Here is a 14,400-nt window from a genome sequence, read left to right as displayed (position 1 = left end):
ATATTTTTCCTTTCTATAGAATAATGTGAAGAAATTCAGAATAAAAGTTACATTCTCATTACTGAGACAACTGAATTGCAACAAGAATAAATTATGGATCATAGCTGTTTACAGATCTACTCACAAGCTATAATATTTCCATAGCGATTCTTTGTTCTGTTCTGATCCTTCTTGGCAATGTCCCAAGAAGCAGACTGTCCTTCAAAAAAACTCTGCAAAAGAGTAGTTATTGTTAAGAGAATGATTCCTGCTTTTCAGTTAAGCCCACAGATCCAAATTTTATAAGTTCATCCAATTCACAACTTCTTGTCTATTGACTTGAGTACATGAATTATAATAATTGCATTATTTTAACAAAGGGTAAATAGTTTTAAAATTTATACATATGCTGCACCATAATGCAAAAGAGGTAACTAGTTACATTTTGAAAAAATTCTAAGATCATAGGCAGCTTGCCTGAATGTTGCGTGCCAGATTTTTATGTCTCTTACTGGTGGCTGCACTGCATTTCCAAAAGAAGGGCTATAGTTATACTGCCACATGGAAATTTACACAAAAATGGTGATCTGATTATTCTTTCTTTTGGGCCTCCTTATCTCGAGAGACAATGGATACGCGCCTGGAGGTGGTCAGTGGTTTGTGAAGCAGCGCCTGGAGTGGCTATAAAGGCCAATTCTGGAGTGACAGGCTCTTCCACAGGTGCTGCAGAGAAATTTGTTTGTTGGGGCTGTTGCACAGTTGGCTCTGATTATATAATGCATTAAACTTAAAGGAGTGAAACGCCTGGCACTTGGGGAATTAAGCACATTTTACAGTATGCAGATAGCAGTATAATTCAGATCTCGCAAAGTTTAGGTGTACAGCAAGACATAAGATGAATGTCCAATACTACAGCTCAGTAAAATGTGTTGAAAATGCAGTTTTTCCAAACAAATTCTTAGTTCCAATTATGTTCTGCAAAAGTTTCTTTATTTTTATGTTTCACCATTTGCTTTTGGTAGAGTGTGACAAGAATATGACAGCTCCATTTCAAGTTGTAAAGACAGGAATTGCATGCATTACATTTTGATCGTGTTTGTATGCAAATCCTCAATAACCACAGTATGTACACCCACTAGGTCCTACATTTGCTTTTACAAATGCTGAAAATTTGAAGAAATCGGAGGTTTCTGTGTAATCCTTAAAAGACAAACTGGTCTCAGATCTGTATACGCAGGGCTGGATTTTACCAGCCCCTCGACGTCATGGGTAACAGCGCGGGGGCTGGTAAAATGCTGCGGAGAGAGGCCCACTTCGATCCATGATGTCAAGAAGGGCCTGCCGCACATTACCAGCGATGGCAGGACCTCGGTGCAGCTCCCCCGCCGCATGGCAACAGCACGACAATTAGCATATGGTAAGGAGTACTTACCTATGCTGATTATGCAGCCCACCGCCTCTCCATTGATATTTCTGGATTTTTCGCTGAACGGGCGGCCGTCACGTGCCGTCCCGTTCGCGATCTGAAAAGAAGGCGGGTCTTCAGAGGCAGAAGTTGTCTCCAGCGAAGGTAATTTGTGTTATTCAGGGGTCTCACTCTGCATTACGGAAGGGAGGGGTGGGTGGGGTGATATTCAGGGGTCTAACTGCATTCTGAAGGGGGGGGATACATAGGGGTCTAACTCTGCATTCTGGAAGGGAGGGGGGATATGCAAGGGTGTAACTGCATTCTGGAAGGGGTTGGGGGGAGACACAGGGGTCTAACTGTATTCTGGAAGGGAGGGGGGATATGCAGGGTCTCAATCTGCATTCTGGAAGGGAGGGGGTCTGGGATTACTGGAGGGAAAGTTGTGCTGGATTGAAGAGAGGTACCGTATACCATCCCTCCGTCAACAGTGTACGCTCTGTGTTTGTGAGGGGGCAATGGCACACTAGGCACCGTGTGTGTGGGAAGGGTGCCAGAAAGGGCAGGAGCATTAAGGTTTTATGGATGATGGGGGCAATTGATTCAGCTGACAGGATCTTGATGTGGTCATGCTGTGCCACTCAGTGTTGGCCAAGATGGGCAATGCCATGGCACGCCACATAGTTGATCCAGGAAAGCAGCTGATGTACCCGTCAACACCAATCCATGCCCTGTTAAGAACCTACAAATACATACAGGGTTCAACTTTATTTATCACATGGAAATAGGTATGGCTCATCTTCTGCACGTGAGGATCCGTATGCGCCAGATGCAATACCAACAGGTAGGTGCGATCCACGTAGAGGCCCCTGGTCATGAGCAGCAGCCCCCAAGGGGAGCCCGCCATTATGTTTGCCGTGCATGTACAGGCCCCACAAGACATGCCATCGGATGTCAGAGCACCAGTGTCTGAGGCGATTGCACATGTAGAGAGGGTGGTGACACGTCTCTGGGCCTTGCTCAAGGATGACCTGCAGCCCATGGGCTCTGGTAGACATCCTATGTCTTTGTTCCTCATAGTGGCAGCAGTTCTCAAGCCTGACACCTCTGCAGTCTTTTAGGGGCCAACCAGAGACCTTTGTGGGGTCACACAGTCAACAGTGCACCACTGTATCAGGGAGGTCACTAATGCCCTGCACCGGAGGGGCCAGTGAGGATGTCTGCTTCAGAACAGACTCTCACAGCCAGGCCCAGAGGGCCATTGGTTCTGGCACCATTGCCGGAGAACCATAGGTTATAATGTTCATAGACTGCACTCATGTGGCCATCAGGCCTACTGCCAGGTTATCAATTGCAGATGTCACTATTAAAGGAGCCCTCTCAATCTAGGTGAAGCTGGTATGTGAACACCGCAGATGTTTCATGCAAATCTGTGACCACCTCTCAGGCAGCTGCCATGACACCTGGGTCGTGCCAGTCCCGGCTGCCACCGCTGTTCACTGAACTGGCTCAGATGGAGGGGTGGCTTCTTGGAGATAAGAGCTATCCTTTGCAGACATGGCTCCCGAAATCAGTGAGAGACTCCACCACTGTTGCCACCACTAAGCAGGAGATCGGCATACTGAAAGAACGCCTCCAATGCCTGTATGGATAGGGTGATGCCCTGTACTACGGGCCGAAAAGGCAAGCTCCTTTTTTTGCTGCTCTGCACAACTACGCACCCAATAGGGGCCAGGCCTGGTATGATGAGGAGAGACGTCAACAGGATTCCTCCTCGGACTATGAGGTCACTGAGGACCTACAACATGAAAGATGCATGGGAGGGCAGAGGGGACCCAGGCTCCGCACGCAGGGCTATCAGTGAGCTAGGGATGTATGGAAGTAGTTTATCAGACAAAGGCTCTCTGCTCCATAGGAATTGGCGTGAGCTCTGCAAGCCACACATCACCCTCGCTCACCAGTCCACATCTGCAGCATCCCTGCGTAAACCATTAGAGGCAGCAGCTGACTAAGCCAATGTCCATGTCATTAAGTCCGTGGAGATGCTCATGTGTAATGATGGCATGGCAATGATGTTATTGCATACATTGGCTCTTCTGAAGGGCCAACGGTGCAAAGGGATGTAACATTGGCGCTACATGATGACACACATCATTCGCACAGAGAAAAGGACACACATGTTGGTGAGGAACATTTAGTGAAAGATGTATTTACATTGCTGTGACACCCGTGCAGTCCCATTTTTGCAAGTGTGTTCTCTGTAAACCTCTGTAATACCTTTTAAGGTCTATATAAGTCTCTATATAAGCCGGAATGTGCAAAATTAAGATTATTCACCCAGGTGCGGCACGCCTACAAGAAGGAATGTTACACTTGAGTGGGAGAAGAGGATCACAACTTCACAGGACACTGGGACACAGCAGGGTAATTATGTGGCGGCAAAGCGGAAAGTGCTGGGGTCACTCAATAGGTCAGGCAGCATTTGTGGAGAAAGAAGCAGAGTTAACTTTCAGGTCTGTGAACTTGGACAAGTTAACTCTGCTTCTCTCTCCACAGATGCTGCCTGACCTGTTGGATTTCTGCAGGACTTATTGCTTTGCTGCCTGATTGACAGCAGCCCCACTCTTCAGCAGTCAGGTAAGTATTTCTTTGACAGCTGTCAGGAAGCAGGTGCTGGGGCACTTAAAATAGGGCCCCAGAACTTGCTGCACAACTGTCAAAACTCTTTCACTGCGCCGAATGTCCCGCCTCTCCCCACGTAATATGGGGAGGGTGGCTTGGCGCTGTGATTCTAATGAGCCGCCACAATTAATATCGTGGGGCTCGGCAGCAGCCGGTGAATGTGGGCACGCTGCTGAGTTCAAAGGGCGCCGCCACAGACGGTGGCACCCCAATAAAATTCAGCCCGCAGTATTCCTGCCCCCAAAACAAGAGTTTATTTGTACATCCATAAGGAGTGCTTTAAGCGCTATTCAAAAAACTTTTATATCATAAATACATACAGACACATATATGCACATTATTAAATATCATACTTTCACATGTACTTCCTGTCTGCACAATTTGATCTTCTACTGTCATACTTTATGTGTCAAGTTCATCCATTAGTAGTTCTTTTATATAATAATGGTCTTTGGCTACATAAACTTGGCCCTCTGGTTGCACAGTCTGACCACAGGGTTCACCACAAATAGTTCAAAATGCTTTCAGAAGCATTTTTCCATCTATCACATTTTTTCTCAGCAACTGAAATTTTTATTGGCCAAAATAGGGTTTAACTGAAATAAAAATTTCAAAATGGATTGTGTATTTCACTATAACAGAGTTACATTTACCTACTAAATTCTTTTTCCTGGAATTGGCCAGAGCTTTTGTTCTTCCCTGTCCCAGGAGATTACGATATTGCTGGTGGTTGAGATCACTGGAAGTCCCTGATGTTTAATTACAAAAGAGTTGTATGGGAGATGCTCAATGGACTAGCCAGTCTTTTCATGTCTTCACTGAATTGCTTTTTGATGTCATTTTGGCTCTCCATATAGTTTTTACTTGAAAGCCTAGCCTCTCTTACAAGCCTGGGCTGGTCTTGATATTTTTGTCCAAAGCTATGAATTTAGATAGTGCAGTCTGAGGACATGTCACTGTTTGATTTCCCAATATGTATCAGTAATGTTCAGTCAGCTGTACTGAAGCAATATTTTTCATTATCATACAACAGCTTTTGTGCAAAACAGTTTGAAGAAAATCATTCATTTAGATTTTTAAAAAAATAATTTAAAAAGGGGTTTGTATAGACAAAATTATAACATTCTGATTAAACATCTGTTGTAGCCTTAGATTTGTGTTCTAAAAACTTTGGGATCAGCAGAGCGAGAGGGAGCTGTAATATTGGGTTGGAGTTAATTCTCCCCCAGGCATCGGGGTCCGTGGTGGTGCGGGGGGTGGCGCTGAAGATGCCTCGGGAGAGGACTGCCATACACCCCGATGCCAGGAGGGCCTGGCCCAATATTGCCAGTGGCGGAGAGGCCTCGTGATGGTCCCCACCCTGCTGCTTGGCAACAGGACCCCTATTTGCATATTTAAATAAATAAAAATGAATGCATTAACTATACTCATCTCCCCGCCTGAGTTCCTCTCCAACCTTTGACTCGGTGGCCGGCACGCCCACGCCTTCAGATCCCCGTCCGGGGAAATGAGATGCCACACTATTGGGGAAGGGGGAGGAGGTAAGTTTCTCAGTGCAGTGGGGTGGGGGGGAATGGGGTCAAAGTAACATCATTGGTGTAGGGGATGGTGGGAAGGGTTTGAGGTTAAAGTTTATACACTTTGGTGGGGGGGGGGGGGGAATGTCAGGTGGACAAGCTAAGTGTTTTGGGAGTGAGAGGACAAGTAATTAATTTAATTGTTATTGGGGGGTGGGAGAGGGGCAGAAGAAACATCTTTATTTTTATTTACTTGTGCTTTAAATATTTAAATTTAACAGTAGGGCTCAAGGCCTTTTAAAAATGGCCTCAGTGCCTGTGCACAGGAAGCCGACGCCATTGCAGGGGATGGACAGCCAGCCCCCTCCATGATATTGGGAGCAGGGGTGGTCCTGCCCAGCTATTTAAATGAGCTGCTGCACAGAAGATTGCGACGGCTCTGTGACATGTGGCCGGCACAGATGTGTCGCCATTTTTTGAAGATTCAGCCCATTGTTTCAGTTTTCAGAAAAAAAGTGGAATTTTGAAACCAACTGTTTATCTCATACCTTTGTCTTTTTGACAGGTTAGCAAAAGTCAATGCGAATGGCTTGCACCTTGGCTCACTGGAAACACTCTTGACACTGAGCCAGAAGGTGTGGGTTCATGTCAGCACATCGTCTAGGATGACATTTCAGAGTAGCACTAGGGGACAGCTGCACTGACAGAGGTGCCATCTTTCGGATGAAGCATTCAACAGAGACTCCATCTGCCCTCTCCGGTGGATATAAAAGATCCCATTGGACCATTCGAAGAACAACTGGGGAGCTCTCCCCAGGTCCTAGCCATCAGTTATTCCTCATCAATAAAGCTCATTATCTGGCCATTATCTCATCTTAACTCATTGCTGGTTATCTTACTGTGTGCAATTTGGTTGTCACGTTTCCTACATTAGAACAGTGACTACACTTCAAAAGTACTTCAAAGGTTGTGAAGGGCTTGGGTTGGCCTGAGATTATCAATGGCTCTACATTAATCAAAAACTGCTTTTATGATATAATTTTATACCTATATACAGGCAGGCACATTGAGTTTAGACCAACGGTCACTTTCAGGTGAAAGGGGGAATTTTAATTGGACCAGGGTGTTCGGGCATAAGTCAATTTTTAAGTCAGGTTCGAGATATGTTTTGAAAGCAACTTTATCATCCATTTTAGATTTTCTACCAGCCAAGACAGAAGTGTAGCTTGAAGTTGGGCGCCTTGTCACTCCCTTCCAAACTTACAAGAAAAAATATTGGACAAAGAAATAACAAAACAGTAGTTAAAAGCCACTGATGTAAAACAAGTAAAAAAAGGAAAGCCTTTGTTACGAAATGAAGATTCTTAGCGCACTTAGTCCTGATGGATGTGCTGACGTACAGCAGGATTAAGTTGTAAATGACAGGATATCGAACAGTGTCAGATTTCCAGGTAATAGACACCGATTTAAATATTAAAACTAACTGTTTGCATGCACTGAGTGCAATTTTCAATTTCGCTGCCTGGGCAGTAACCTGAAGTGGATCATGTGTCTGATTATTGTTTCATTGATGTCAACGCAATAAAAATCAGGCTACTTCTAGGATGGCCCGGTGATGTTTTTTTGCCAGTTATCGCCCAGGTACTAAATTGCAAATTAGCCACAAATATATGACATTGACTATGCAGGTCTTGAGCCAGAAATCTTACACAACAGGATTTCTGTGGGAACTGATGAGATTTTGTGATACTAAATTTTAAATGACAACAATCCATCTGGCTAGAATATTTATTCCCTAAAGAATGACAGGATTACAGCAATGGGAAGCACTCTGTTCATCTTTAAATGTTTGCCCTCATGCCAATATGGTGTTGCTAACAGACAAGAAAATTAGTCATAGAGTCATAGAGTTTTACAGCACAGAAACAGACCCTTTGGCCCAACGCGCCTGCGCCGACCATCAAGCACCCATCCTAACTAATCCCACTTCCCCGCACTTGGCCCGTAGCCTTGTATGTTATGGCGTTTCAAGTGCTCATCTAAATATTTCATGAATGTCGTGAGTGTTCCTGCCTCTACCACCCCTTCAGGCAGTGTGTTCCAGATTCCAACCACCCTCTGGGTGAAAAAATTCCTCCTCAACTCCCCTCTAAACCACTTGCCCGTTACCTTAAATCCATGCCCCCTAGTTATTGACCTCTCCTCTAAGGGAAAAAGTTTCTTCCTATCCAACCTATCAATGCCCCTCATAATTTTGTATACCTCAATCAGGTCCCCCCTCAGCCTACTCCGCTCCAAGGAATACAACGCTAGCCTATCTAGTCTGCCTTCATAACTGAAATGCTCCAGGCCAGGCAACATCCTGGTGAATCTCCTCTGCACCCTCTCCATTGCAATCACATCCTTCCTATAGTGTGGCGACCAGAACTGTACACAGTACTCCAACTGTGGCCGAAACCAGCATTTTATACAGCTCCATCATTACCTCCCTGTTCTTATATTCTATGCCTCGGCTAATAAAGGCAAGTATCCCATATGCCTTTCTAACCACATTATCTACCTGTGCTGCTGCCTTCAGTGATCTATGGACAAGCACCCCAAGGTCCCTCTGTACTCCCTCGGGTCCTGTCATCCATTGTATATTCCTTTGCCTTGATAGACCTCCCAAAGTGCATCACCTCACATTTCTCAGTATTAAACTCCATTTGCCACTGCTCTGCCCATCTATATCGTTCTGTAGTCTAAGGCTTTCCTCCTCACTATTTACACCACCAATTTTCGTGTCGTCTGCGAACTTACTGATCATACCTCCTATATTCACATCTAAATCATTAATGTACACTACAAACAGTAAGGGTCCCAGCACAAATCCCTGCAGTACACCACTGGTCATAGGCTTTCACTCGCAGAAACAACCCTCTACCAACACTCTCTGCCTCCTGCAACTAAGCCAATTTTGAATCCAATTTGCCAAATTACCCTGAATCCCATGGGCCTTAACTTTCTTAACCAATCTCCCATGCAGGACCTTATCAAAAGCCTTACTGAAGTCCATGTAGACTACATCAACTGCTTTACCCTCATCTACACCTCTCGTCACCTCCTCGAAAAATTCAATCAAATTTATTAGACACGATCTCCCCCTGACAAAGCCATGCTGACTATCCCTGATTAATCCCTGCCTCTCCAAGTGGAGATTAATCCTGTGTCTCAGATTTTTTCCAATAATTTCCCTACCACTGATGTTAGACTCACTGGCCTATAATTACCTGGTTTATCCCTGCTACCCTTCTTAAAAACTAGTATCACATTCGCTGTCCTCCAGTCCTCTGGTACCTCTCCTGTGGCCAGAGAGGATCTGAAAATTTGTGTCAGAGCCCCCACTTATCTCCTGCCTTGCCTCACATAGCAGCCTGGGATACATATCATCTGGGCCTGGGGATTTATCCACCTTCAAGCCTGCTAATACAGCTAATACCTTCTCCTTTTCAATGCTCATTTGATCAAGTATATCACAATCCCCTTCCCTGATTACTACACCTACATCGTCCCCCTCCATAGTGAATACAGATGAAAAATAATCATTCAAAACCTCACCTATGTCCTCCGGCTCCACACACAGATTGCCTCTTTGATCCCTAATGGGCCCCAATTTTTCCCTGGTTATCTTCTTGCCCCTTTTCTTCTTCTTTCTTCTTCTTTGGCCTCCTTATCTCGAGAGACAATGGGTCAGTGCCTGGAGGTGGTCAGTGGTGTGTGGAGCAGCGCCTGGAGTGGCTATAAAGGCCAATTCTAGAGTGACAGGCTCTTCCACAGGTGCTGCAGAAAAATTTGTTTGTCGGGGCTGTTACACAGTTGGCTCTCCCCTTGCGCTTCTGTCTTTTGTCCTGCCAACTGCTAAGTCTCTTTGACTCGCCACACTTTAGCCCTACCTTTATGGCTATCTGCCAGCCATGTTGAGTTGTGCCTTTCATATTGTCATGGAATGAGGTGATGATACTCAGTAGCTTTGGTGGGCATCCAATCTTTTCTAGTAGTCTGAAGAGACCACGTCTGCTGACGAGGTCAAAGGCTTTGGTGAGATCAATGAAAGCAATGTAGAGGGGCATCTGTTGTTCACGGCATTTCTCCTGTATCTGACGAAGGGAGAACAGCATGTCAACGGTCGATCTCTCTGCACGAAAGCCACACTGTGCCTCAGGGTAGATGCGCTCGGCCAGCTTCTGGAGCCTGTTCAGAGCGACTCGAGCAAAGACTTTCCCCACTATGCTGAGCAGGGAGATTCCACGGTAGTTGTTGCAGTCACCGCGGTCACCTTTGTTTTTATAGAGGGTGATGATATTGGCATCGCGCATGTCCTGAAGTACTGCTCCCTCGTCCCAGCACATGTATAGCAGTTCATGTAGTGCTGAGAGTATAGCAGGCTTGGCACTCTTGATCATTTCAGGGGTAATGCTGTCCTTCCCAGGGGCTTTTCTGCTGGCTAGAGAATCAATGGCATCACTGAGTTCCGATTTTGTTGGCTGTACGTCCAGCTCATCCATGACTGGTAGAGGCTGGGCTGCATTGAGGGCGGTCTCAGTGACAACATTCTCCCTGGAGTACAGTTCTAGGTAGTGCTCAACCCAGCGGTCCATTTGCTTGTGTTGGTCAGTGATTTTGTCGCCTGATTTGGATTTGAGGGGGGCGATCTTCTTGATGGTTGGCCCAAAAGCTCTCTTAATGCCATCATACATTCCTCTGATGCTTCCGGTGTCAGAGGCCAGCTGAATATGACTGCATAGGTGTTGCCAGTAGTCATGTGCGCAGCGCCTGGCTGTTCTTTGTGCAGTGCTTCTGGCTGTTTTAAGTGCTACGGATGTTAACTCTCTGGGGGCTTTCTTGTGGTTCTGACAGGTTCCAGCTCTTCAATATGAGATTGAAACCAGTCTGCATTCCTCTTCGCACGTTTGCTGTAGGTGGTCAAAGCTGACTCATAGATGGCGTCTCTGATGTGGGCCCACTTGGTCTCAGCATCCCCTGTGGGAGTGTTTTGAAGGGCTGTTACAAGTGAATTTAGAAATCTTTGGCCCCTAACATACTTATAAAATGCCTTGGGATTTTCCTTTATCTTGTCTGCCAGTGATTTTTCATGCCCCCTCTTCGCTCTCCTAATTACTTTTTTTTTTAAGTACTCCACTACACTTTCTATACTCCTCTCGGGCCTCCGCTGTTTTCAGCACTCTGAATCTGCCATAAGCCTCCTTTTTTTTCCTTATCCAATTCTCTACATCCCTTGACCTGTTGGTCCTACTCTTCACCTTTACAGGAACATGTTGCACCTGAACCCTCACAATTTCCCTTCTAAATGACTCCCACTGGTCTGATGTAGACTTTCCTATAAGAAGCTGCTCCCAGTTCACTTTGGCCAGATCCTGTTTTCATATTGAAATCTGCCTTCCACCAATTCAGTACTCTTATTTCCAGACCCTCTATATCCTTTTCCATAACAATCTTAAATCTTACAGAGTTATGGTCACTATCGCCGAAATGCTTCATTCCCTAGGATTCAGTCCAGTACTGCTCCTCCTCTTGTAGGACTCTCTACGTGCTGGCTCAAAAAGCTCTCCTGAATGCACTTGAAGAATTTCGCCTCCTTTAAGCTTTTTGCACTAATACTATCCCCTCTAATATAGGGGAAGTTGAAATCCCCTACTATTATTACCCTATTATTATTGCACCTCTCTGAGATTTGCCTACATATCTGCTCCTCTACCACTGCCTGGCTGTTTGGATGCCTGTAGTACACTCCCAGCCAAGTAATAGCCCCCTTTTTGTTTTTAAGTTCTACCCATATGGCCTCATTCGAGGAACTTTCTAACATATCATCCCTCCTTACTGCAGTAATTGTCTCTTTAATCAACAGTGCAATGCCACCTCCTCTTTTACCCCCTCCCCTATCACGTCTCAAGATTCTATACCCTGGGATATTAAGCTGCCAGTCCTGCCCTTCCCTCAACCATGTCTCAGTAATAGCAATAATATCATATTCCCATGTGTTAATCAACGCCCTCAATTCATCTGCCTTTCTGGTAAGACTCCTTGCATTAAAATAGATACAATCCAGCCTTGCATTATTTGCCTGAGCCTTCACAGATCTACATTTACTCTGTTCTCCAGACTGACTTAGCTTCACATTTATATTTGATTGTACATCACCCCCTACTGTGCTTCCACTCTGCATCCCATCCCCCTGCCAAATTAGTTTAAACCCCCACCAACAGCACTAGCAAACCTCCCAGCAAGGACGCTGGTCCCGTCCATCTTATACAGATCCCACCTTCGCCAGAAATAGGCCCAGTGATCCAAGAATCTAAAGCCCTCCCTCCTGCACCATCTCCCCAAACATGCATTCATGTTCTCTAACCTCTTATTTATATACTCACTAGCCCATGGCACTGGGAGAAACCCAGAGATTACAATCTTTGAGGTCCTACTTTTTATATACTGCCTAGCTCCCTAAATTCTTTTTGCAGGACCTCATCCCTCTTTCTACTTATGTCATTGGTACCAACGTGGACCACGACCTCCGGCTGTGCACCCTCACCCTTCAGAATACTTTGTAGCCGCTCGGTGATATCGAAGACCCTTGCACCAGGGAGGCAACATACCATCCTGGAATCACGTCTGAGACCACAGAAACGCTTATCCGTTCGTCTAACCATAGAATCCCCTACCACTATTTGTCCCTCTTGTCCCTTTTTCTCCATCCCAGCACAGCTGAGTCAGCCATGACATTCCGGTCATGACTCTCGGTGCATTCTCCAGAGGAACCCTCTCCCTCATTGGTACTCAGAACTGAACACCGGTTGGAAAGTGGGATGTCCTCTGGGGATTCCTGCACTACCTGCCCTGACTTCTTTGTCCATCCGGCATCCACCAAGTCACCCCCCGACTGTGCTCGCCTAGGCACCGGCTTGACTACCTCCTGAAATGTGCCATCCACGTAGTCCTCCACCTCGCGGATGCGCCACAATGACTCCAGCCGCCGCTTGAGCTCCAAAACCCGAAGCTCAAGCTTCTGCAACCGGAGACAATTTCTGCAGACATGTTCACATTGCACAGGACGTACATTCCACTTGGCCAAGCTGTCCCGCCATTACTTACTTTTACAATGAGAAAAAAAAACTTGCTAGTGTAATAACTTAGCAGATATTTACAATCAACTTTTATCCCTTGTACCTTTCAGGCTGAGAAAGAAAAAGAGCAAAGAGCACCTACCAGCGCCCCCAGCCAACGAAAATACTAAAAATTTACAGGTAGCTATCCTAGGGCTTTAATTTAAAAGGAACCTCTTTTTTTTTAACTCCAATCAATCACAGATATCCTCAGGCAATAACAGGTGCCGCCCACCGACCAATCAGCGCCCAGAATTTCAATGATGTCACTATTCTTTTTGTTTACTAAATCCAAACAGAACACACTCAGGAACAGACAGAGAGTCCGCCGCTGCCCCGGATGTCAGGTAGGTGAAGGGCCTTAAGCACCGCTCTTTATTTATAGGTTTTCAGCCCTGTTCCTTTCAGTTCCTCCGCTGCCCTGGACATCAGGTCGGCGAAGGGCCTCGAGCCCCGCTCTTTATTTATCGGTTTTCAGCCCTATTCCTTTCAGGTCCACCGCCCCAGACGTCAGGGAGGTGAAGGGCAGTTAGTCTGTGGTTAGCTCGGGTCAAACAATGCAACATAAATTTTCTAAATAATTATGTATGAAAAAAGAACCAATTATATGTGGTGCACCTTTGTGCATTACTAGGATATACACTTGATGTGCTGTAACCTACAGGAATATGGACCAACAGCTGGAAAGCGGGATTAGGCTGGATTGCTCTTTCTCGGCTGGCACAGGCACAATGGGCCAAATGGCCTCCTTCAGTACCATAAGTTTTCTATGCTTCCATGTTTACTTTGAGGTGCTGTATGTTGCAAGATTTATAGACCATAAGTTTTGTGAAATATTACCAGATTATTTGGAACAGTAAATTATATAAAAGTCAGTTTACTATATATTACATGTTTGATATGTGTAAAACCCAATAAACTGCAATAAATATGAGGCAATACATGTGGCTTTTGTCTCTTTTTTTTCAGCTTACCGTAAAATGCAAACAGGAAGTTGGTCAGAAATAACAAATTTCTACAGGAAACGTTACCAGTTAAACCACACCACTGGCTTAGCACTATATCACATTGTTTAAAGTAGTATTACCCTAAGATTTTGACATGTTGAGATGACAAAAACCTTACAATTAAAGAGTAATTTAACAAAAAGAACATTAAAAAGTGGCACAGCACAATCCATACAAATGCCAAGTGCTCTCTCTAAAGAACACATTGCTTTTCCAGGAAAAATAACTGTTTATCTGCAATAGCAATACTAGAATCCATTCTCAACACATTTGATTTCACTTCTAATGAATGCATGATTCCCAAACTCCCTGGTGCAAAAGAATATAATTGCATAATATTGTTTCTCTGGTAATTTGTTGCTAAATGAGTCATAACCCTGATGCACCGTCTATTAGCAGATGTTCTGTATGTTCAGGTGAAACATCAATCAGTTTTACTGTATTAAGTTCAAATTAAATTTAGCTGGCTTGATAATGCATGTCAGTGTAACAATTGAGAATCTAACTAATGAGAACACGTGCAAGGAACAACTAACTTAGATAGAATAATCCACTGATGCCTGTAAGTTCTAACTGGCACACCACCAGTGATTTTCTGTCAATTCTGGTTCCGATACTTATCCTATTTATTTGTTCATCTATGTCAAACCGCC

General features: G+C 45.0%; 1 protein-coding gene across 3 annotated transcripts in view; it reads right to left on the bottom strand.

Moving 5' to 3' along the window:
- ptprk (protein tyrosine phosphatase receptor type K) overlaps positions 1-14,400 on the bottom strand; it is a 553,573-nt gene that overhangs the window by 64,759 nt on the left and 474,414 nt on the right. For all 3 annotated transcript variants that reach the window (XM_068025166.1, XM_068025170.1, XM_068025171.1), the window contains exon 15: positions 125-212. In XM_068025166.1, the coding sequence (XP_067881267.1) occupies positions 125-212 (88 nt within the window). The remainder of the gene's footprint in view (positions 1-124; positions 213-14,400) is intronic.

The sequence above is a fragment of the Heterodontus francisci genome, chromosome 3 (assembly GCF_036365525.1).
Source record: "Heterodontus francisci isolate sHetFra1 chromosome 3, sHetFra1.hap1, whole genome shotgun sequence".
NCBI lineage: Eukaryota > Metazoa > Chordata > Chondrichthyes > Heterodontiformes > Heterodontidae > Heterodontus > Heterodontus francisci.
The sequence above is the reverse complement of the archived record's forward strand: the minus strand, read 5'-3'. Positions and strand labels throughout refer to the sequence as shown.